At 36.2% G+C, this 22,484-nt stretch overlaps 2 protein-coding genes and 1 non-coding gene across 3 annotated transcripts in view; 1 reads left to right on the top strand and 2 right to left on the bottom strand.

Annotated features, from left to right (window-relative positions):
- LOC148956606 (arginine--tRNA ligase, cytoplasmic-like) overlaps positions 1-11,964 on the bottom strand; it is a 35,829-nt gene extending 23,865 nt beyond the window's left edge. Inside the window, exon 1 of the mRNA XM_089091408.1 lies at positions 11,953-11,964. Within this exon, the coding sequence (XP_088947534.1) occupies positions 11,953-11,964 (12 nt within the window). The remainder of the gene's footprint in view (positions 1-11,952) is intronic.
- LOC148956605 (small nucleolar RNA U3) lies at positions 11,928-12,134 on the bottom strand. The gene has a single exon (XR_016142572.1). It is a non-coding gene; the product is annotated as a small nucleolar RNA U3 (small nucleolar RNA).
- Positions 12,135-15,222: 3,088 nt separating this feature from the next.
- Positions 15,223-19,721, top strand: LOC148956604 (E3 SUMO-protein ligase ZBED1-like). Its single transcript, XM_089091397.1, has 2 exons — positions 15,223-16,114; positions 19,570-19,721. The coding sequence occupies exons 1-2, from the start codon at positions 15,223-15,225 to the stop codon at positions 19,719-19,721; spliced, it is 1,044 nt and encodes a 347-aa protein (XP_088947523.1).
- The last annotated feature ends 2,763 nt before the right edge of the window (positions 19,722-22,484 follow it).

Raw genomic sequence — 22,484 nt, 5'->3', positions numbered from 1 at the left:
TTATATTATCTTTGACAAAGAATTTAATGCAAACCGCAAAGGATTCTCGTATCCAGGAAAAATGTCCTTTTAACTTGATTACTTTATAGTCAAGAATAAATAAGGGGAAAAGTTATTAAAGAGATTACATTTTATCTTGCCCTAAAAAAGAGGCGGAACTACATTAGTGTGGATTCCCGAGCTTTGAAGAAATCCAGAAGTTTCGATGGCTTTATCCAGAAACCACCAGCATAGGCAAAATCAAGGCAGGTATTTTCCTAGGGGAGTGGGGGACGAAGGTTTGAAAACGATTTTTTTTTGCCAGAGAAGTGGCAAATCCGAATATTTTAGATTTTACCGTTTGTAAATTTTTAGGCTTCTAAGGAAAGGTGGCGCAATCCCTGGTCTTCCCCTGTTGCGAACATCCATCATATACTGGCAACCTTGTGAATGGTCTGAACTTCAGGCAGAAGAATTGCGGAAAGCAAAGAAAGGCTACGCTTATAACAACTAAAAAATATTAGGCTACAAAACAAATGACACATATGTTGCATTAGTTAACACTTAACTGCTTATCCTTAAACTAAAGTATTCTCTTAGGCCAAAGGGCTGAATTATAAATAATGGAAAGGAATCAGCCATGGTATTGTTCAGTAGAAATTATTCATCGAACAGGATTAACACAGTTCTTAGAGCTCAGGAAATAGATAATTCTCAGTAAGCATATATTTCTAAGACGCAGCCTACCATGAGGTCAATGTTCCATTAGGATCAGTTCCAAGATGAATGGGGTGGAGGTGGGGGATGTTATGATAATACGGGCGTCAGTGATTAATAAATATTATTCATATCTACCAAAATCTTTTCAGCTACTATAAGACTGGGTAAGTATTTTTCGTTGCTCAAGTCACATCTATCTAATTAAAGATTTGCGAATAAGAAACATGTATTTTCATTACACAATCATTGAGCAAACGACTTTCATAGGCAGCAAATCACATAATGAATAGTCCTGCACAAGTAAAGAGCGGGCTTCAATGTAATTTTTTTTCACCAGGCCCCATTGTATGGAAACAGCCGTCGTAGAAACTTCGAGAGGGCTCATTCGGCTAGAAACTGAAGACTATTGCAACTCTTAAAGCAACTAGAGGGGAAAAGGCCCCCCCTCCCACACCCTCTTTTTTGCTTACCCCCCTCAGCCCTGAAAGACATCAGATCAAAATTTTGAGATAGCCATTATGTTTAAAATAGTTGAAAGATCCAAAAACTATACCACCGGGAATGGCATGGCCTCCGACAGCCCCTAGGTCATGTTCTGTAAACTATCCAAGGAGTCGATTGCTTACAAATAGTTTTTTTTTTAGATTGGGCAAGTTTCGTCCTTTGTCTCCAAAAATGCTAAGGGTATTACGGTAAAACTTCTAGGAAATGTTGAGGGGGATGTTGAGCGTACTAAGTTAAATCTTCTAAAGAAAGCTGAGGAAGATGTCAAACTAAATATTAATAAAAAATACATATTATGTATATCCAAATTGAGAAGAGGGCATAGCTACAATGTCTCAGGAACACTTAAGGGTATTATGTTGAAAATTTCAGCTGATGACATGCTTTTGGGGATGTTCAACTAAATCTATATCAATATATCAATGTGAAACTTTCAAGGCATGTCGACCTAATCAAAAGACACAATGTGCATCCAGGTTGTCAAAAGGGCATAGTCTATCTTCAATATCTCAGGATTGGCTTAGGACACTAAGTTGAAACTTATGCACATCCAAGCGATCATAAGGACATACTGTAAAATTCTCAGGAAGGGCTAGGCGTATCAACTTGAAACTGTCAGGTAATATGGAGGAGGAGATGAAGATTACATCAAAAGACACTACGTGCATCCTTGTGGTCAAAAGGGTGTATTTCCAATATATGAAAAACTCCTAAGAGTATAAAGTTAAAACTTTAAGCGAACGTTTAGGAAATGTTGAACTAATTCAAAACACACCTTGTGCCTCCATGGCATCAAAAATACGTATCTGCAATATCTCAGGAACTGCTAAGGGCATTAAGCTGAAATTTCCAGGGAATTTTGAGGAGAAACTTTGAACTAAATCAAAAGACATTATGTGTATCTACGTTGTCACAAGGGTACACCTGCAATACCTCGGAGGCGAAAAAGAGTAATCAGTTTAAAATTTATAGAAATGCAGCGAGCGAGGGGGGATTGAACTAAATGAAGAGATACTACATGCATCAATGTAGTCAGAAGGGCGCATCTGCATTATATGAGGAACGGCAAAGGGTAATAAGTCGAAACTTTCAAGGCAAGCTGAGGGGGATGTTGGACAAAATAAAAAAGACTATGTTCATCTATATTGTCAAAAGTGTGTTTCTGCAATATCTCATAAACAGCAAAGGGAATTAAGTTCGGTTTTTCAGAGCATTTTGAAGGAAGGGTCGATTGATATTTGACTATATTCAAGGTTATAACATGATGGTGGTCAGAATTGCGACTAAGGGTATTAGGTTGAAAATGTCAGGGCATGTTGAGACGGATACTAAACTATATCAAATGATACTATGTGCATCCAAGTTAAAAAAAGGAAATATCTACAGCATCTCAGAAACTTCCAAGAGAAATGTCTCTTAGAAAATTCTTAGGAACTCAGTTGAAAGTTTCAAGGAATGCAGAGGGATTTTGAACAAAATCAAGACACAATCTGCATCAAGCTTGTCAAAAGCGTGCATTTGCAACATTTCAGGAACGGCAACGGGTGTTAAGTTGGGGGTCTCAGTGGATGTGAGGGGGTATTGAATTAAAGCCAAACTCACCAAGTTAATCTAGTTTGTCAAAATAGCGCATTGGCAATAACTCGAGAGTTTAAACTTTCAGGTAAAGTTGACGGAGATGTTGTACTAAATCAAAAGACATTATATATATCCGGGTTGCCAAAGGGGTGTATCTACAATATCCCTGGAGTGGCTAAAGATGTTGACTTGAAATTTCTAGGGAATATCAAAACTAAATCAAAGACACAAAGCGCATTATGGTTGCCGAAACGACGAATATGCAATTCTCAGGTGAAGATAAGGGTATTAAGTTAAGACTTTATTGGATAGTTAAGGGCGACGTTGATCTAAATCAAAAGACCCTTTTGTGCATCCGGGTTGTCGAAAGGACGTATCTACAAAATCGCAGGGACGACAAAGTTTATTAAGTCAAAACTTTCAGGGAATGTTGATTGGGATATTGAGCTAAATCCAAAGAAACTCTATGCGTCCAGGTTGTCAAAGGGTGTGAATGGTATATGAAAGGCACAGTTCATATATTATCTGTCTACTGTGATTCTGTCTACTGTATCTGTCTATCTGTCTACTGTATATTCTGTCTACTGTGATGAAAGGGAAAGCTTAGGTATTAGGTTGAAACTTCTATGAATTTAGTCAGAAGCCACAATGCTCATCTGGGGCTTTAAATTGGCACTTAAGGGACCCAGGCGACACTTTGAGGGAATATTGTACGGGGAGATCAAGCAGATTTTAAATTTGACTTTGGGGTCCAAAGGAATCATATCTAGGATAAAAAAGGCTTGAAAAAAATGAGATTTTAGTGATTCTTAGTGTGAAATATTCTTTTTTTTTGTGTTGATCTGATTAAAATTTTAGACAGTGATGACACCTCAATTAAAGTTTTAGAACCAAAAGAACCTGAACGTTAAAACAAATCTAGTTGTACTGATTCTTGACGTCCTATTTTTATTTTTTAAGCAACAAATCAGAACTGTTTTAAATAAACGAGCTCAATATATATCTATTTAAAGAAAAGGATTAGTTTAACTAATCTAGTTGCAACAAAATATGATACAAAAAGATTCCTATAAAGAAATGGTCGATCAGTTTTTGTCTATACTCACTTATGACATAAGGGGGGGGGGGGGTCAGAACAGCTTCAGCTGTATAGACGTCCAAAAAGAATGCGGACTTTCAATAATTTTATTTCAATAACACTATCCATCAATCCAAAGTTCTATAGCACAACTGTTATCAAAATCTGCTGAAGAATTTTGTCATGAACACAAACAGCAAGTCAAATCTTGATTCAAAAGGAAAATATCGACAAAAAGCTTTACAAATATTACTTTTATTAACCAATATAAAAACGTCGTCAATTAAAAACGAACAGAATTCGATTACAAAGCTTCTTCCAGAAAAGAGGTTTTTCAAAGAATGTAGGCCTAAAGAGCTACATTAAACCAAAAATCAGCAAAAACAGTACCAAACAATTATTCAAGCTTAAAACGAGCATAGATCACAATCATTATATAAATGAAGTGCAAAAAAGCAGAAATTATAGTGAATAATCAAGTCGAAGTAAACAAAAACAGAAATGACCACAAATAACAGTTGGAATAGCGCCCTCTAATCCTTCCAAACACCAGAGTGTTACTGAAACAAAACAAATAATGAAAACAAATATATTTTAAACCTTTTCTTTCTTTATAGATTAAAAAAATCCAAACATACAGAGACTCTCAGGAATGTGTTACCATTACATATTAAATTGTCAATCTACATTCACTAGTTCCTTTCAGTAGTCTCGGTTATTGTAGCGATCGTATTTCTTTTTTGAAGGTATAAAAAAATAAAAGCACAAATCAGTCAATCAATCATTTATTACGGTACCCACAACTACAAGACAACAAGTAGTACAAGTGGAGTATAAACATAATAATAAAAAAGAAAAACAAAAAAGAACTCAATAAACACTAGCAACTAAATTAAACTAAGAAAAGAACTGTAAAAGACCGTGGTCAGGGCCAATATTACAAAATGCATCTGCAGAAAGCTTTTTGTGTAGGTCACCGAGCTTTTGAGTAACATCCGTAACATAGAAATTTTTAACTAGATACCGATTTCCAGGCCATGGCGGCAGAGAAAGAAGAAATTTGCAAAATTTGAAATTTGTAACTTTAATCTTTTTTAAATCCTTCAGCTTAAGAACAGAATGAACACCCGAAAAATAGAGCACAGAATGATCAGAAAAAGTCGAGAATAAGCGCCCAAGAGCTCTTCTGTTATATTTTCCACGGTTTGCTACAATTTTTGAATAACTGAACTGAATTTTTCTTACTGAATCAGCAACAATCTGTTTACGAAAGAGAGCTAGAGAATTAGAAACAGTAATACCAAGTCACCGAAAGGAAGAGACAGAAAGTACAGAAAATTCATTACATACCAGAGGAGTAGACGAAGACAGATTATAAGATAAGAATTGACACTTGTCAAGATTCGGGGATAGACCAATATTTATGAAAGACTGAGAAACTAAGGAAACCATCGTAGAAAGAGCAGACTTAGTGCGACTAATCAACAGAATGTCATCAGCATAGGCAATGTAAGTGCAAATAGTGCTTTAGTCTTAAAAGGGCTTATGGACTTACTGTTTGTGGTGATTTTTGTTCGCTTTAAGTTTGACTTGAGTAATTTCTTTATAATTTCTGCTGTGTTTGGGTTTCATTTATTTATTGGTAGTAATTTGTATTCGTTTTAAGTTTGAATAATTATTGACTTTATTTCTACAAGTCTTTAGTTCAATATAGCTCTTTACTTTTTTTGAAGCGCTTCTTTTAAGAATAAGCTTTTTTAAATTAATTTAGCTAAAGACCAACTTGGAATATTCAGAAAAGCAACGGCAAGAAGCTCATCATCATTGCAACACCGGGTTTGGCTAAACGAAACACGACGGGTAAAGAACGGAATTGCGAACTCTCATAAATAACCTTTAAATTTTCAATGCATACATTAGGCCCGTTTTTTAGCACTAAGATCTTACATCTAAGATCTTACATCTTTTTGCAAAGATTATCGTTTTCTAACTCATCTTTGTTCTAAGATCTTACAGCTCACTGATGTTAGCAAAAAGTTTGAAGACCGCCAATGTTTTGCCATATAGAACAATTATGAGAGAACTTTGATAATCTGCTCATCATTGTTCTCAGATCGCTGATCAGAGCAGAATGATGAAACACGTTTGCATAAAAACGACAAAAGATGTAAGATCTTTGTTCAAAGATTTCACTTCTAAGCGTTTTCTGACAAAAGATGTAAGATCTTAGCACATTGATGAGTGAAAAATCGCCCCTATTTATATACCGTGTACGATTACATGTATATGCATGTTAAAGTTTTGCAAGATATTCACGATTTACTGCAAAACACAATTTGAATACAAAGCTTTCCATAGTCTTTTATATTTACCTTCAATTTAGCTATGACACGCCCCGTAGTGTTGTTCTTTCAAGCTAAAGAAAAATAAGAAAATGTTTGTCGAATTTATTTGTTATCTTTTACAATTCTATTTAAATGATAACAAAAAAATGTTTAGAAAAAAGAGTTGAGATAAAGAATATCAAGGCGGAAAATGATGTTTAATCTTGATAGCTAAGTTGAAAGTTCACGGTACGTTAACTACTAAAGCAGACAATTGCCTGACATTTTCGCTTTGTCTGGAAACTACTGATAGGAGAGGCGACATACTGTCATAGGAAAAAGATTCGTTCGTACCTGTTCACCGGCGTACTCGGCTCAATAGCAACTGAAAGTAAAAAAAACAAAAAAAAAACGGAATTTTGATATCAGTAGATACATCAAAAGAATCGGATTTCGATGCGTGTTTATTTGTTTTTTTTTCCTGGGGTCATGTTATCGATCTAGTAGTCCTAGAATATCGTGAGAGGTTACGTGGGAGGATCTTACCATGGAGGATGTTTCCTTGGGGAAAGGGACGTTTCTATGAAGGGGGCGCCGGATTTAACAGCATTATTTAAAAAACGATCAGAAATTAAATAAAAACAAAAAGAAGTTTTTTCAACTGAAAATAAGGAGCAGCATTAAAACTTAGAACGAACAGAAATTATTACGTATATGAGGGGGTTCACCCTCTAGTCAATATCTCGCTCTTTACGGTAAAGTTTTTTTTTAGTGCTTTCAAAAGAGCTATCTATTCTAATTAAACGGCCTTTGTGAATCAGGTATTTGTGATTCGAACAAAATTCGAACTTTAGCGTAAAAAGCGAGGTATTGACTAGGAGGCAAACCCCCTTATATACGTAATATCATAGGCTATACGCAATAGAAAAAACAATAAAAAAACAAGAGATACGGCTCAATAGTAATCGAAACTCTCAAAAACGGAATTTTGATGTCAATAAATATATCAAAAGAATGGGCTTATAATGCTAATTGTATATATATAAATTTCATTAAGTTTAGAATTACTCATCAAAGGCTACGAGCCTGACAAAATTTACCTAATTTTTGAAAAAGGGGATAAATAATTTCTTAGACCACACTGCTTTTCCATTTACGAAAACAAATGGAAGTATCACACCCTAGATGTATTACAAGTTCTTTCCAAGGGGATCAGTTAGCCCAAGAATATACGGTTTGCCAAAAATACATAAAACAGGTATCCCTTGAAGACCTTTAGTTTCAACAACCAATTAACCAACGGTAAAAATCGAGAAGTGGGTAGCAATGACACTTAAACCTTTATTATATCTCCAGGATTCGTATATAAAAACTCAGAATTCTTAAAAGATAAACTTATAAGTGTAGAAATATCAGAAGAATCTAGATTGTTTAGTTTTTATTTAAAATCAATGTATACGTATATTCCTTTTGAGACATCGTTTAGCATTTTATCCAAAAAACTTGAGGAACGTAAAAATGAGATAGAAGAATTATCTTCGGGAATCGAACTAGAAACTATTTAAATTTAGTTAAAATAACTAGCAGGTATACTAATTACTTCACGTTTAAAGATAATTTTTACCATCAAATTAGGGAATTGGCAATGGGAGGGCCTTTAAGTCCGTTGTTAGAAAATATTTATGTAGAGTATGTAGAAAATTTATCTATAGAAACATATTTTTTAAAACCTAAATTTTGGGGCAGATATATGGATGATATTTCAGTTATTTGGAATTATGGGGAATCACAAATTGAAGTTTTTTTGGAACATTTAAATAATCTGGGAGGAGAATTAATTTTTAAAATTGAAAAGGAAACAGAGAGTAAGTTACCGTTTCTAGATATTTTGATCCATAGAAATAATAACGAACTAGCGTTTTCAATTTACCGTAAACCGACTAATAACAACCGTTACTTGTCTTTCGCATCAAATCATCCGATCCAGGTAATAAGGGGTGTGGCTATTTCTTTAGTAGATAGGGTATTAAAATTATCATCACCATAATACATAAGCAATGAACTAATTTTTATTAAGGATATTCTAGTAGGTAATGGCTAGCCAGAAAATAGAATTTCTCAAATAATTGAAAAAAGGAAAAATAAAGTTTATGGGACCAGAAATATTAGAAGAAGATGGGTCAAATCAAGAAACAAATTACATAACTTTGCCTTTTATCCCAATATTGTCACAAAAATTAAGAAGAGAATTAAAAAAAAATAATATAAATCAAGCATTTAAATCAGGACAAACTATAAGCTCTTTGTTAAATAAAGGGAAAGACAAGGTACCGAGGAATTTGCAAAAGGGAGTATACAAAATTCCATGCTCTTGCGGTAAATTTTCTGTGGGAAGAACACAACAGATTTTAGAAAATAGGCTACAGCAACACAAGAATGCCATAGATTGCTCTCTAAAACAGAATAAAACGTTGGAGATTTTTGAGTCAGCTGCTACAGAACATGTTTGTAATTTTCCTCATCACAGTATTTTGTTTGATCAAACAAAAATAGTAGATACGTCTGTAGGACTTTTACAAAGCTTCAAGGAAATTATAGAAATAAAAAAGATAATATATGGTGGCATTACCGTATTAGTATCAATAGAGATGAAGGGGAATTTAGGATCAATTCAATTTATAATAGTTTAATTAAAAAGCAGGTAAGATTTTCAACCAGTACTTATTTTAATACTAGTTCTGAAACGAAAGATGACCTTGCGAACAAAGGTCAGAATGGGTTAAATACTGGGAAAAGTAAACGAACTGCAGCTAAACTTGCATGCAAACGAATGCGTTTAATTTATAATTCAAACATTGGTTGATGAACTTGTGAGATTTAATTAGGGGTTATGGGCCGGGGGTTAGCTGACCTTTATTGTTTTGGTTTAAGTATAAATATATTCTTCATTTTTTTATATATTTTTTGATAGGTTTTTTTATTTTTCATTTTTTGATAGATTTTCACTTATATAGACATTCGATTTTGTTTATACACCAGTGAATGGAAGTGTTTATTTAATATGTGAGTTTTGTTTCCTATTTATTTATATTTTTTCTTTTGTTGTTTTTTTCTCTTTATGTGTTTAGTATGTTTTTATTTTGATGTAAGTTCAGGTTTTTAAAAAGAACAGTTAAGGCTGTAAGGCTGTTTGATGTAAGTTATGGCTTTTTTTGTTTCATTTTTTTCTTTTCTTTTTTTCCGTTGAGAAAGGCTCCCGGACGTGGGGCCGAAATATTCGGAGTATTTTTGTTTATTTAAGTGTTTATTTTATTGTATTCACTGTTTTATAAAAATTAAAACCCGTTTTTCTTGCTTAATTTTCGTGAAAAAGGGGTACCCCCCCCCCTGATGAAAAAGAAATTAGTTATAGATCAATTCTAATTTTTTCCATGAAAACAAAAAGGTTCCACTTCAGTTCTGAATTTTCTCAGAGATGAAAAAATGAAAAATCTGTTCTAAATAGTTACAGATCAATTCTAATTTTTTCCATGAAAATAAAAAGGTTCCACTTCAGTTCTGATTTTTTTCAAAGAGATGAAAAAATGAAAGATCTGTTCTAAATTTTTGCGTAGAAGAAAAAGTTATACCGTAGTTGTGAATATTTTCAATGAAGATAAAAAGTTCCACTTTAATTCTAAATTTCCTCAATGAAGTGAAGAAAAGTTCAAGTTCTCTTCTAATTTTTCCAAGACAATAAAAAGGCTCGACTTCAGTTCTGATTTTTGTCAAAGAGATGAAAAAGATTTAAGTTCTGTTCTAAATTTTACCGTGGATACTTCGATTCTGAATTTTTCTCCAAGAAGAGAAAAAGTTCTGCTTTAATTCTATATTTTCTCAAAGAAATGAAGAAAAGTTTAAGTTCTCTTCTGAATGTTTTCACAGAGAAGAGAAAAGGTTCCACTTTCATTCTGAGTTTTCACAACGAAGTGAAGAAAAATTCAGAACTCTTCTGAATTTTCTCAAACAAAAGAAAATCGTTATTGTCCAATTCTAATTTTTTCAAAAGAAAATAAAAAATCTCCGACTTTTTTAATAAACATTCTAAGCGTTTGACATGCTAACGTATCCTAAAATAATAGAAATATAACAAGGTAATGCATAAAATATTTTAATTGAAATAACAACACGTAGAATATTAACATAAAAATATGTTACATACATTATTATACATTATTAATATTATTGAGCAACTTTGGACATTTTGAATCTGTTCCATAAAATAAATCATCGTGTTCTCTCTTGATACTAGACTTACTCGCTTCTCTTAGTTCATAACCACTAGAATAATCATAATTCCATTTTGAGTCATATACAATCTTTACTGGGATGTCACATACAGGTTCAATACACGTTTCATCCTTTATATTATTTGATTCATTGACCATATGATTATTGGTAGTAATAATGGTCCCTTGTGCTTTATTCTCCATTAATTTATCTTTATATTCATTAGTCATATTGTCTATCAATGCTCTTTTTATTTTGACAGCGATTTCATTGTCTATTATCACAAAATTTTTACCGATGTAAAAGTTCTGGCACGTTGACAAGATATTATTTATGATGTTGGGGCAGCAGTATGCATGGACATTCTTTGTCCATGGGGCACGGGTTCGATCCCGGGCGTGGCCAGTTATTTGGTTTGGACGCGGGTCAGTGGCGTGACTCTGTAAGCTTAGCCAGTGTCGACCCAGCTCTAAATGGGTACCTGGAGAAATCTGGGGAAGGTAAGCAGGAAGGGTGTGCGAAAGCACGGGATCACTGGCCCCCAGCCCCCCATTGCACTTCCTGGCTGAAGGGCCATGAAACGGAGATCAGCACCGCCGGTTTGGACCTTAAGGGTCTAGTGCCGTCATACTTACTTTACTTACTTACTTACTTAACACTGGAAAGATGGCAACAAGATCTATCAACGGGTAACATGTTACCAGAACCATTAGGTAGAAGTTGCCCCTCTTCATCAAATATTATTTTTACGTTGGCATTCTCTTTGAGTACTAACTTCTCTGGAAATGTTACTTTCACATATCCACCTTGTGAATGATGGAAATCGCACTGTCATGACAACATAGGCATACATTCTCAATAAGATCTTCACTACTATTTATTTCATAGTTCAAATATATCTTTTTGTCAGCATTCAAGGCAACGATGACTTTATCATGTGTACACACTTTCCTCGAATAATTCATTTTCACTTCTCTTTTTTTAAATATGATGTCGATGCTTATCCCTCCAATGTGTAAAAATTACTGATTAAATACTTGCAATAAACTACGTGCGCGCACGTAACATAGTCTAAATTAACCTTAAAAATGAAATAATAGTATAAATTAACCTTAAAATAAAATATAGCTATGTCGACTTTGCATGTCTCTCTCACTGTGTATGCTTGTGGCTGTAGCAAACGTACTCTATGCTTGCTCTTACATCGGAAGTGGCTTTCCCAGTGGTACTTCAAGGTAGGTTATCAAGACTATCTAGTTTATTTAATTATTAAATCAGTAATTTTTACCCATTGGAGGGACAAACACCAACATTATATTTACATGGAATAATGATTATTCTAGTGGTTATGAACTAGGAGAAGCGAGTAACTCTAGTATTAAGAGGAAACATGATGATTTATTTTATGGTACAGATTCAAAATGAGAGAAGAACTGAGTGCTATCAAAAATATCATTTGACTTTATACTTCCATATCCGCTTGGATTACATCTATCTCACCCCAGCAGCCATATCGGCAGCCAGGAACGGTACTCGATGACTAGTTCCAACATTTGCCAGAACCAATCTTCTTCCTGCTCAAAGATAGACGTTACCACCCATCAACATGAATTGTGGATACGTCAGTTTCCCAGCGAAACCTAGGCAATCATGCTACAGAAATAATTCTCATGTATGAGCGAGACATGTAAAAAAAGAAGCTGATATAAAATTATCATGTTAAAAAAATAAACTTCAAAAAAGTATAAAAATGAGGGGGGGGGGGGGGGTATTTGCACCAAAAAGTTGGGGGGAGGGTCCCCTTGGAGCTTGAGGTCCTTAGTGGCTAGGGTCATTGGTGGTTGCGGTCCTTGATGTTCAAATCCATAATAGTCTCACTAATACCATTTTGTGTACTTGTTCATTCCAAGTAGGGGTCGGCACCGGTTCTGTTTATGTTTCTGTTTTTTTCTACCGTTTTATGGTCTGTTTTTTTTGGGAAAACGGAAAAAAAATAAAACATGTAGCCGTTTTTTTAGTACCGTTCCTGTTTCTGTTTCGTTTTTTTTATGGCCGTTTTTGCCGGTTCTGTTTTTTTAAACCCGTTTTTATTAATTTTCTGTGTTTTGTTTATGAATATCACCATAGCGCAGTCTAGCGACTTTTATTGGATTAGCGATACTTGCCATCTATCGAAAAGCGCTGTCTTTACGTCTTCCGAAGAAAAGATTTGCTATTGAAGAAAACATTCGCCATAGTAAAAATTAATCTAAAGCAGTCTACTTGGATTTACACCTTTGGTTAGTCTTGGTTAGCAACATTATTATCCAACTAGGTAGATATTCCATCTGCCTAAGAGAAACAATTTATCTGGCTAGTTGGATATTAACCCTAAACTGCTTAGAGAATCTTCTTATCTGCCTAGTTGGATATTATCCCAACTGTATAATGGAATGTATTTATCCTCCTAGGTGGATATACATCAGGAGTGTTAAGACTTGGTATTATCCACCTAGTTAGATGTTCATGGTGGGCCTAAGAGAAATGAATTATCCAACTAGTTGGATATTAACCCCAAAATGCTTAGAGAATCTTCTTATCTGCCTAGTTGGATATATATCAGAAACACTAAGCTACATTACTATCCAACTATGTAGATAGGCTATTCTTGCTGTGCCTAAGAGAAACAATTTATCTGGCTAGTTGGATATTAACCCAAAACTGTTTAGACAATCTTCTTATCTGCCTATTTGGATATATATATCTGAAACACTAAGCTATGTTATTATCCAACTAGGTATATATTCTGTATAGGATATTGCATAGGCAGTCAAATATTCAGCTAGGTAGGTAAAGGAGTAAGAGTCTTAAAAATGCTATTATCTGTCTAACATGATATTTTATCTTGATACTAAGTGTAGTTGGATATTATTTTTACATTCTATAGAATGTAATTTTTTTTAAGAATATCCATTGGGCCCCTTCCCTGACATGTTGATTTTAGGCATGTTCACTTGCAGCACCCAGGAAGGAAATGTGAATAGCCTCGATATTCTTTATCCTGCAAATGTCATATACTTTAGTAAACATTTGGAGCAGCTTATTTCCAATGGTCTAATTAGTCAATCTATTTTCTGCATTATAAAATCTTCTAGCTACATCAGAGAGCCCTGGGTCTACGCTTTACCATTTCCTGCTATTATTAATATTATACTTTTATTTCCCTTAATATACCATATGAGGAGTATTCACAAATACAGAAAAAAGATACTTGCTTATGGAATAAAATTATGCTCTGTCCTACAGAGAAGTGTCTTTTTTCCTTGAATTGTTCTTCTTTCATACTCTTATTTGCAATCACAGAAGTAACTAGACCTGCACTGCTCCATGAACTTAGTAATGATATGCTTTACAGGTACCAATACACATGCTGTAATAAATGGCATCAAATCTGGCATCAAATATTTCATCAAGTTCTGACTCAGAACTTGGAGAGAGCCCTCCGTCAAAGAAAGTCAAGTTCTGGGAGCAACATGGGACCAAAAATAAGGGAGCAGCTGTAATTACCTGCAAAAAAGATGTGAAGTCAACAAAGGGGTCTGCAACATCGTTCAAAAATCACCTTATGGCTAAACACAAAATTGCTGAACAACCTAAACCAAGTACTGTTCCAAAGAAGTCACATTCTACAGCCTTGTCTCAGCTCAGCATGCCGAGCACATCATGTGAAACTAACCCAACTCGATTTGAAGGCACTGGAAAGAAAACGGATATAAAAATTTTTTGAAGTCAATACAGCAGCTGAAGCTGAACAAGTTGTGTAGCAAAACGGTTTGCATTGACAAGCTTCCTATTTCAATATTCAAAATACCAGGAGTAAAGGCTCTAATCTCTAAACTTACAGGAGGTCTTACTGGCCCCTCAGCTCGTACTGTTGCAAGACATCTAGTTACAGCAAAGAAAAGGAAGGTCAATCAGCTCAAAGCTGAACTCCAGAAAGTCCGGAAAGTGAAATTGACCCTAGACTGCTGGTCTTCAAGAACGGGGTCTGGCTGTCTAGGTATTACAGCTCATTATGTGATGAAAAGCACTGATGGCAAGCTCACTTTGGTGCATAGAATCCTTGCGTTTAAAAGACTAAAAGTTGCTCCCACTAGCGCCAACATTCTTCGTGCAATCCGTAGTAGCCTCCAGAAGTTCAGAATTCTACGGAAGGTCTACTTTATAATTACTGATTCAGGAGCTAATATAGTAAAGGCTCTCAGAGACGGTGACATTATGCGAAGCTCATGCTTTGCACACAACCTGCATAATGTGGTGACTAATGCCCTTAAGCTGAGGGGATGCAGAAACCAGGCAGATTTAGTGAGCGTTCCCCACCTAAATGATTCAGGATCCAGTTCAGAATCTGATGACAACGTTGATACTGCTGAACAAGATGACTTTCCTGACCTGATTGTAGGAGATGATGACATTGAAGAAACTGGGTATACCGACTGCAGTAATGATGATGATAGTAGCTCAGAATCAAATGATCCAGACCTTGACAGCGATAGTGAGAGCTCAATACCTAGACAAAGAGGTGTCTCTAGTGAAGTATTGATGCTGGGACCAGCACTGGTAAAAATACGAAAGCTGGTTAGAATCCTGAAAGTATCTTCCAAATTCAGCGATCTTTTTGAAACTATTTGCAAGACATATGATCTTAGTCATTCCATCACAAAAGACGTGAATGTTCGATGGAACAACACACTTACAATGGTAGACATATATTGTGCCTAAAAAAAGCCAATGCACGACTTATTCAACCAAAACCTACGTGAAGTTAATATTAGAGAGCTCGAACTTCACAGCAATGAGTGGTCCATCATGGAAGCATTCATTGAGGTTCTTCGCCCGTTCAAACAGGCAACAGTGATAGCTAGTGGATACAATTATGTTTCGGCAAGCAAAGTCGTGCTGATGATTAAGGGATTACTGTTGTTTTGTCAGACTCCAGATGCTAGTATTATGGCTGAGTCAATCAATGGGCTGAAGGAACTTCTAGTTGTTCAGCTCAGGAGATATTTTTCAGCCAGTCGTAAGTTTGATATGATGCTCTTCACAAAAGCTGGCTTTTTGGACCCTGCAATTTATGAAAAAATGACACATGTAGACAGAGAGTCAGCTCGTCAGTCCATCTCCTCGCTTCTCCAGCAATTCATCTCCGAGCAGAGAAGCACAGAAGAAGTCGATCCAATCCAATTGAACTCCACAAATTTCCCTATTGACGTCGCTCCTACTAAGGCAGGGACTAACCGAAAAGGGTCATTAGAGACTCTTGAAGACAGCTTGTTTTCTAAGTTTCTTGACACGACTGGGTTACGGATGAACTCTACGAGGCAAAATGCCAACAGTATGAGCATTGACCGCGTGGCAGCAAATATTATCAGGGCATATGAGGAGAGAGTTCCTGTGTTTTTGAGCGAGAGACGAAGATCAGGACAAAATAATTCTGATCCACTAGAATTTTGGTCTGATTACTTTTACAATTACCCGGAGTTAAGTGAAATTGCACGTATGCATCTATCAGTCCCTGCAACTTCAGTTCCCAGTGAGAGTGCATTTAGTATTGCTGGGTACTTTACGCGAAAGCAGTGCTCACGAATGACTGCCAAGTCCCTTGAACTCCAAATGTTTTTAAGTGATAAATTCTTTTTTATCTGGTCTTTTCATATATTTGGTCTTTATGTATATTTGGTCTTTTTTATTAATCTATATTAATAAATATTCACTTTACTCTCGTAAATCTAAAGAAACTGAAAAAAACAGAAATATCTGTTAAAACGGCCGTTTTTTAATTAAAAATAGGTCGTTTCTGTTTTTCGGTAAAAAAACGTAAAAACATAAACGGATTTCCGTTTTTTTTTCACCGTTTGCGTTTCTGTTCCGTTTTTTCATTGCCGTTTTTTACCGTTTCTGTTTTGGCCAAAAACAGAAACGGTGCCGACCACTAATTCCAAGACATGTAAAAAAAAGTTGAAATAAAATTATCATGTTAAAAAAAACTTCAAAAGTATGAAAAATAGAAGGATGGGCCCCAAAAAGTTGTGGGGAGGGGGCCCCTTGGAGGTTGGAGAGAAGGGACCTTGAAGGTTGAGGTCCTTGGTGGCTAGTCATGGGTGGTTGCGGCCCTTGATATTCAAAATCCATAATCGTCTCACTGATCCCATATTGTGTACTTGTTCATTCTATGACATGTAAAAAAAAAGTTGAAATAAAATTATCATGTTAAAGAAATAAGCTTAAAAAAGTATTAAAAATGGAGGGGGGAGGCAAAAAATTGGGACGAGGGGCTTCTTGGAGGTTGGAGAAAAGAGACCTTGGAGGTTGAGATCCTTGGTGGCTAGGGTCATTGGTGGTTGCGGTCCTTGACGTTCAAATCCATAATCGTCTCACTAATCCCATATTGTGTGCTCGTTCATTCTATGACATGTAAATCATATTAAAAAAAAAAAAAATGATTAACTTTTTATATTGGCAACACTGCTTAAATGGTACTTGTGTACTATACAGAACACAATCGGGAAGTAAAGCTAGGTTAATTCTCAATGTCATCTTGACACCAATGGCTCTATTACTTTCAACTTTTTAGCATACTCCATTGCCAAAAAAAATATTTTATATAGCCCACATCCCATATTATGTACATGTCTATTATAGCGACCACAGAGTTTCACCCCAAATAATTCCCCTACAATGTCAATTAGTCTCTGAAGTTTCCTTATGTTCTGGCAACTGTGCACAGAAACATTTTAAACTTACAATCCTCTCAGACTACCAACATTTATGCCAAGTTGCGGTATAAAGGCTTCGAAATAATAATAATTCCAGAATTTATCTCTAAGACTAAACTAGAGAAGCCTTTTAGTTTCTTAATTCCCCTCATGATACATTAAAATTCCCCGTCAGATTTCCATCATAGCCTATTACGTAAATCTAGGCAAAATTTCCTAGAAACGTGGATTCCCCGCAGTATTCATTATGCTTAGAAACATCTATGATTGGCCTAGAAAAAGACACGTGATCTTGTACAGTTAGACTGGTCATAGATGGCAGCAGAGGTGCCCCGTTCGAAATAGTAACCCCCTTCCTACTCTCCAAATATATGCGACTTCAACAACTTGGGACTGTGACTGCAACTTTGTTCAATATCCCCCTCAACATTTCCTAGCAGTTTGATTCCTAATACCCAAAGCCTTATATAAGCGTTTGAATAAGATAGTTCCCCCCCCCCCAAAAAAAAAACAGAAAATTTTCTAAATAGTGGCGTTTTACTCGAAATATTTTCAGCACAACCTATAATTTTTATCTCACCAAACGATAGATCGCTCTTTTCTGAATCAAATCATGTATTTATGTTTCTAGACAACTGATATTTTCACACAGGAAAAAAAAAAACAACAACAAATGCCTCGTTAGTCAGTGATCCAGGGACCGTTATCTTTCAAGGGGTGGCTCACATTCGCCGCAGTTGGTTTGAGGGTGGATTCTAGGGTAATTGAGGGCACTGATAACGAATATCAGGGTGCACAAGTTCGCATGCATGTAGAACACGGTTATTTTAGCCTATAAAATCAAGTTTGTCCTATAATGACGTCATACATCTCTTGATTTTTTTTTTACACGGTAAAATAAACTGAAAACTTTATAAACTTTATATCCTAAGAACAAGTACTTTCATCTGGTATTTTTAGTTTTTCCCCACAATCTTTATTTTTTTAGTTAACCCCTATTTAATTTTGAAAACAAGGTTTTTTAATATACTTTTTCTTAGTTTTTTCGGTTTTTCTAAAATTATTCCCTACATAAGTATATTTTTTTACGCTTTATTCGAATTCTGCTCGTCCTTACGTGTCAAACAATGTGCCTCTTTTCCAAAAAATATTAATTCTTGAGCAACTATTTATTTTTTCTAAATAACGCCATAGCTTTCAGAAATTAGGCTACAATGACTAAGTTTTTTTATTTTTATTTTTAGCTATTCAAAAAAAATGAAAACGAATCAAACTGCGCATCATTCACACCGGCAGAATGCTCTTTCCACGTTGTTAATAAAAACAAAGTTTAGACTTGAATACGTAAGAATATATGAGCGTTTGAACAAGAAAATTGTCTCCCCCCCCCCCTAAAAAAAGAAAAGAATTTTCTGAATAGTGGCGTTTTACTCGAAATATTTTCAAGACAACCTATAATTTTTATCTCAGCAAACGATAGACCGCTCTTTTCTGGATCAAATCATGTATTTACATTCTATAGGAATAATATTTTTAACCAGGAAAAAAAACTACTACTACTGTGTAGTAGATACCATCTGGCTTACGGATCTACCATCTGTATACCATGATGCTCATATACGAGCCTTAAGGTGGCGAAGCCGTGTGAACGTATGGTACAGAGGTGACTCAGGCTGATTTAAGATACTATTTTCTTTAATTCCCGGCATAGCAGGGGCCAATGATCCAATTGGGAGAATCGGGTCAACGGCCACTGAGCAGTAGATGGTAACTGTCATGATCAGCTGAAAGTAAGGTTTAGAGGACTGCATTAGCAGTTTAATATAAAAAAAAAATCAAAATTAAATATTTAAAGCTGAACATGAAACGGTGGCTAAATTCTCTTTTTCTTCTTCCTCTTCGTCTCCGGACTCGTTCTGATACACATCAAAAAGTAAGCATTTTTGGGGGCCAGCTCCACACTTGCATGCGCTGTCACAGAAACCTATTTTGGAGCATTTGCAGCGCAAACCGCACCCCGTCTTGTCAGAATTGCAAAAAGAAAGCGATGCTAGCCCGTGCGGCATTTCAGAAACTAGGTCTGGCTTCAGATCATGATCTTCAAATCTCCAGCCCATATCGATAGCATGAGGTAAATGAATAAGGGGCCTGTGGCTTTGGATCCAAATCAGTGACTGGAACATGCACCTTTTCAAATGAAGCAGAAACAGGATATCAGTTGGTGGTAAACGCTGCAAATCCTCGAATCTTGGGTACAAATGTGCTCGAAGGTCATTCAGACTGTTGAAGTTAGTCGCACTTCTGCCATACACTGAAACCACAAGCTGCTTATAGACGTTGACTAAACCATCACTTTGCACAGATGATGGCTTCTCTGCAAGGGCTCGAACTTCATCATCTAAAGACCCCAACAAAGTTTCCAAAGACTTCGCAGCTCGAAAAAAATGGACCTTTCCAATTCCAACCAGAAAGCTTATGGTGTCACATCCATTCAAGCTGTGTACAAGCGGCTAGACGTTGCAAAATGTTACTTCTAGTTTTTGTGCTGCCGTATGAATAGGTATAGAGTAGGACGGAAACTTAACCCAGAGCTGCTTGAGGCCGAGACTAACAAGATACTGGAAGTAGTATACAGCTAGTAAGACGATATCAGTATCGTTGGCTTGTACTATCACAAGTGTGCTCTTTTGTCTTGCGGCAACTGTATAACACCCGAGTGTCTGCTTCCTCATGGCCAGACGAGAGATCGTCATCAGCGAAGCTTCCATGGGGCAAAACGGCAACAGCTCTATGTCGACTCTCGAAACCTCCAGCGAGATGAACCATCAGACGGGTCGAAATTCTTTACTCCCAGACCCAGAAAAGAACTTTCAAGAGTTGAACTTTAGCTGAACGACTGCTATGAATCCCGTCCCAGAGTGTTGTAACTTTGCTGGAGGAAGTGAACGGACAGGAAATATTTCCTATAGGATCTCATCTTCTTTCTCGACAGCCAGATACTTCTTTGAGGTTTAATAAATAGTCATCACGGGTTCTATCGTCACTAAAACCGTCATACCTGTCACCAACCAAATGGATAAATTGACAAGCTTCGGGTATGTTCCTAAGAATCCCATTGTAAACTCTTATTCCAAAATCTGCTAGTGTCTCATTTTGTTCTGGTCGATAACACCTTTTGACACTCATGACATCAGCTATATAGTCAGATCGAGGAGAGTCTTTAAAAAGCGTATATGGTCATTATTGACCATGACTGCAAGCCAGACTGATGCAGAATGTAGTTCAAGGCTGTTGACTTTGTACCAGTACGTAACTGAGGCTCCCTATGACTTGATGATAATGCTACATTGAGGCCGGATATGGCTGTAGTTCGTACTTCAGCAGCTCAAAGAGGGACGAAGTTTGAGTTGAATTTGCAAGATCGTTTAAGCAGCTCAGTTTCCCCAAATATTTTTTTTTTGTGGCTGTTTCTTTTTTGCTTTTTTGGCCACAGAGGCACCTTCCTTATTTCCTTTTTTCCTTTATACCAGTTCATAGCTGAGGCTCCCTACGACTTGACGATAATATTGCAAGTGATGCCGGATATGGCTGTAGTTCGTGATTCAGCAGCTCACAGAGGGACAAAGTTTGTGTTGAATTTGCAAAATGCAAAGCTCGTTTAAGCAGCTCAGCTTCGCCAAAATCTTTTTTTGTGGCTGTTTCTTTTTTCCTTTTTGGCAACAGAGGCGAAAGTTTGCACTATACCAACTTTTACTTTCGTGGATGTCCCTTCGAGATATGAGCTCAAGGCTTCGAAGCCAATGTCTCGGAAGTTCAGCAGACTATTTGCTACGGATTCTGGAGCTCTATTGCCTGTCATAAAGCTGTGTAGCTATGTTCTCGTCGTCTTGAATGGGTTTCCGAGCAACTTTACCAAGTCCATAGCCCGATTTCTGTCTTTAATTGTCAGATTGGTAAACGCAGTGGTATCTTAATGATGGTTCATTGCCTCGTCATCCATATTCAGGTTTGCTTTCAGCGTTCTGGTGACTGTTGCGAGAAAGGGGAGAGTAGCCAGATATCGATCCCTGGCATTTTCATTCATTGTCGCACCAACGATACCAGAAATTCCTCGATGATCTTTGATGTCCAGATTCCCGGTCGATTCTATAGCCAGATCTCATGCAATTCTGCAAAACGGCTTGGCTGTTTTCCTAACAACATCTAACCGATTAGATCATTGGACCCTGCTGTGCTGGGTTTTAAAGGAAGTGGTATCTTAAATCAGTCTTTGTCATCTCTGCACCACACGTTCACATGGCTTCGCCACCTTGAGGGTCGTATATGAGCCAACGTAAGCCAGGTGATGCCTACTACTACAGGAAAAATTAATAGTCACTCAAGAATTAAGATTTTTTGGAAAAGAGGCATATCGTTTGACTCGTAATGACAAGCTGAATCCAAATAAAACATAAAAAGGTATACTTATGCAGGCAGAAACTTCAGAAAAAAAAAAAATATCTAAGAAAAAGTATATTGAAAAACCTTGTTTTCAAAATTAAGTAGGGGTTAACTAAAAAAAAAAAAAAATAAAAAAAAATAAATAAAAGTTGTGAGGAAAAACTAAAAATACCAGGTGAAAGTACATGTTCTTAAGATTCAGAATATGTCAGGTTTGTATAGTTTTCAGTTTATTTTACCGTGTAAAAAGAAATTAAGAGCGGTATGACGTCGTTATAGGCCTAATTTGAATTCATAGGCTAAAATGACGATGTTCGACACGCGTGTGAACTTGTGCACCCCGATATTCGTTATCAGCGTCCCTGATTACCCAGGAATCCACCCTCAAACCAACTGCGGTGAATGTGAGCCACCCCTTGAAAGATAACGGTCCCGGGATCACTGACTATTACAAGCACATTTTATAGAATTATCCAGTAAGTTTATCGCAGATCATTTCTGGTCTTCATTCTCGGTACGAACAAAAAGCTCCTCCCACTTCTTTCTGCATTAGCAGGTTAGTCTGTTTCCGTCAATCAATGAGAAATGGTTACAAAGTGCATTATTCGTAATAGCGGGTTTCCACTTGTTTCGTGTCCAAGAGAAATCTGACTTGTCTACCCGTGAAAAGATCTAATGCCGCTTATGTTTCTATCTGCAAAAACGTTCTCTGGAGCACTCGCACCTTGGTCTGGGTTTTTATAACGGGTGAGATAGGGTATGATCATACTGCTAATTCTATAAACTGTGATTACAAGTCATCTTGATTATCAAAGTGATTTTTTTTTCGACGTTTTG

This window comes from Artemia sp. Qi Xiang Cuo, chromosome 1 (assembly GCF_049724085.1).
Source record: "Artemia sp. Qi Xiang Cuo chromosome 1, ASM4972408v1, whole genome shotgun sequence".
In the NCBI taxonomy this organism is placed as follows: Eukaryota; Metazoa; Arthropoda; class Branchiopoda; order Anostraca; family Artemiidae; genus Artemia; species Artemia sp. Qi Xiang Cuo.
Note: the sequence above shows the minus strand (reverse complement) of the source record. Positions and strands in the feature narration are given on the sequence as shown.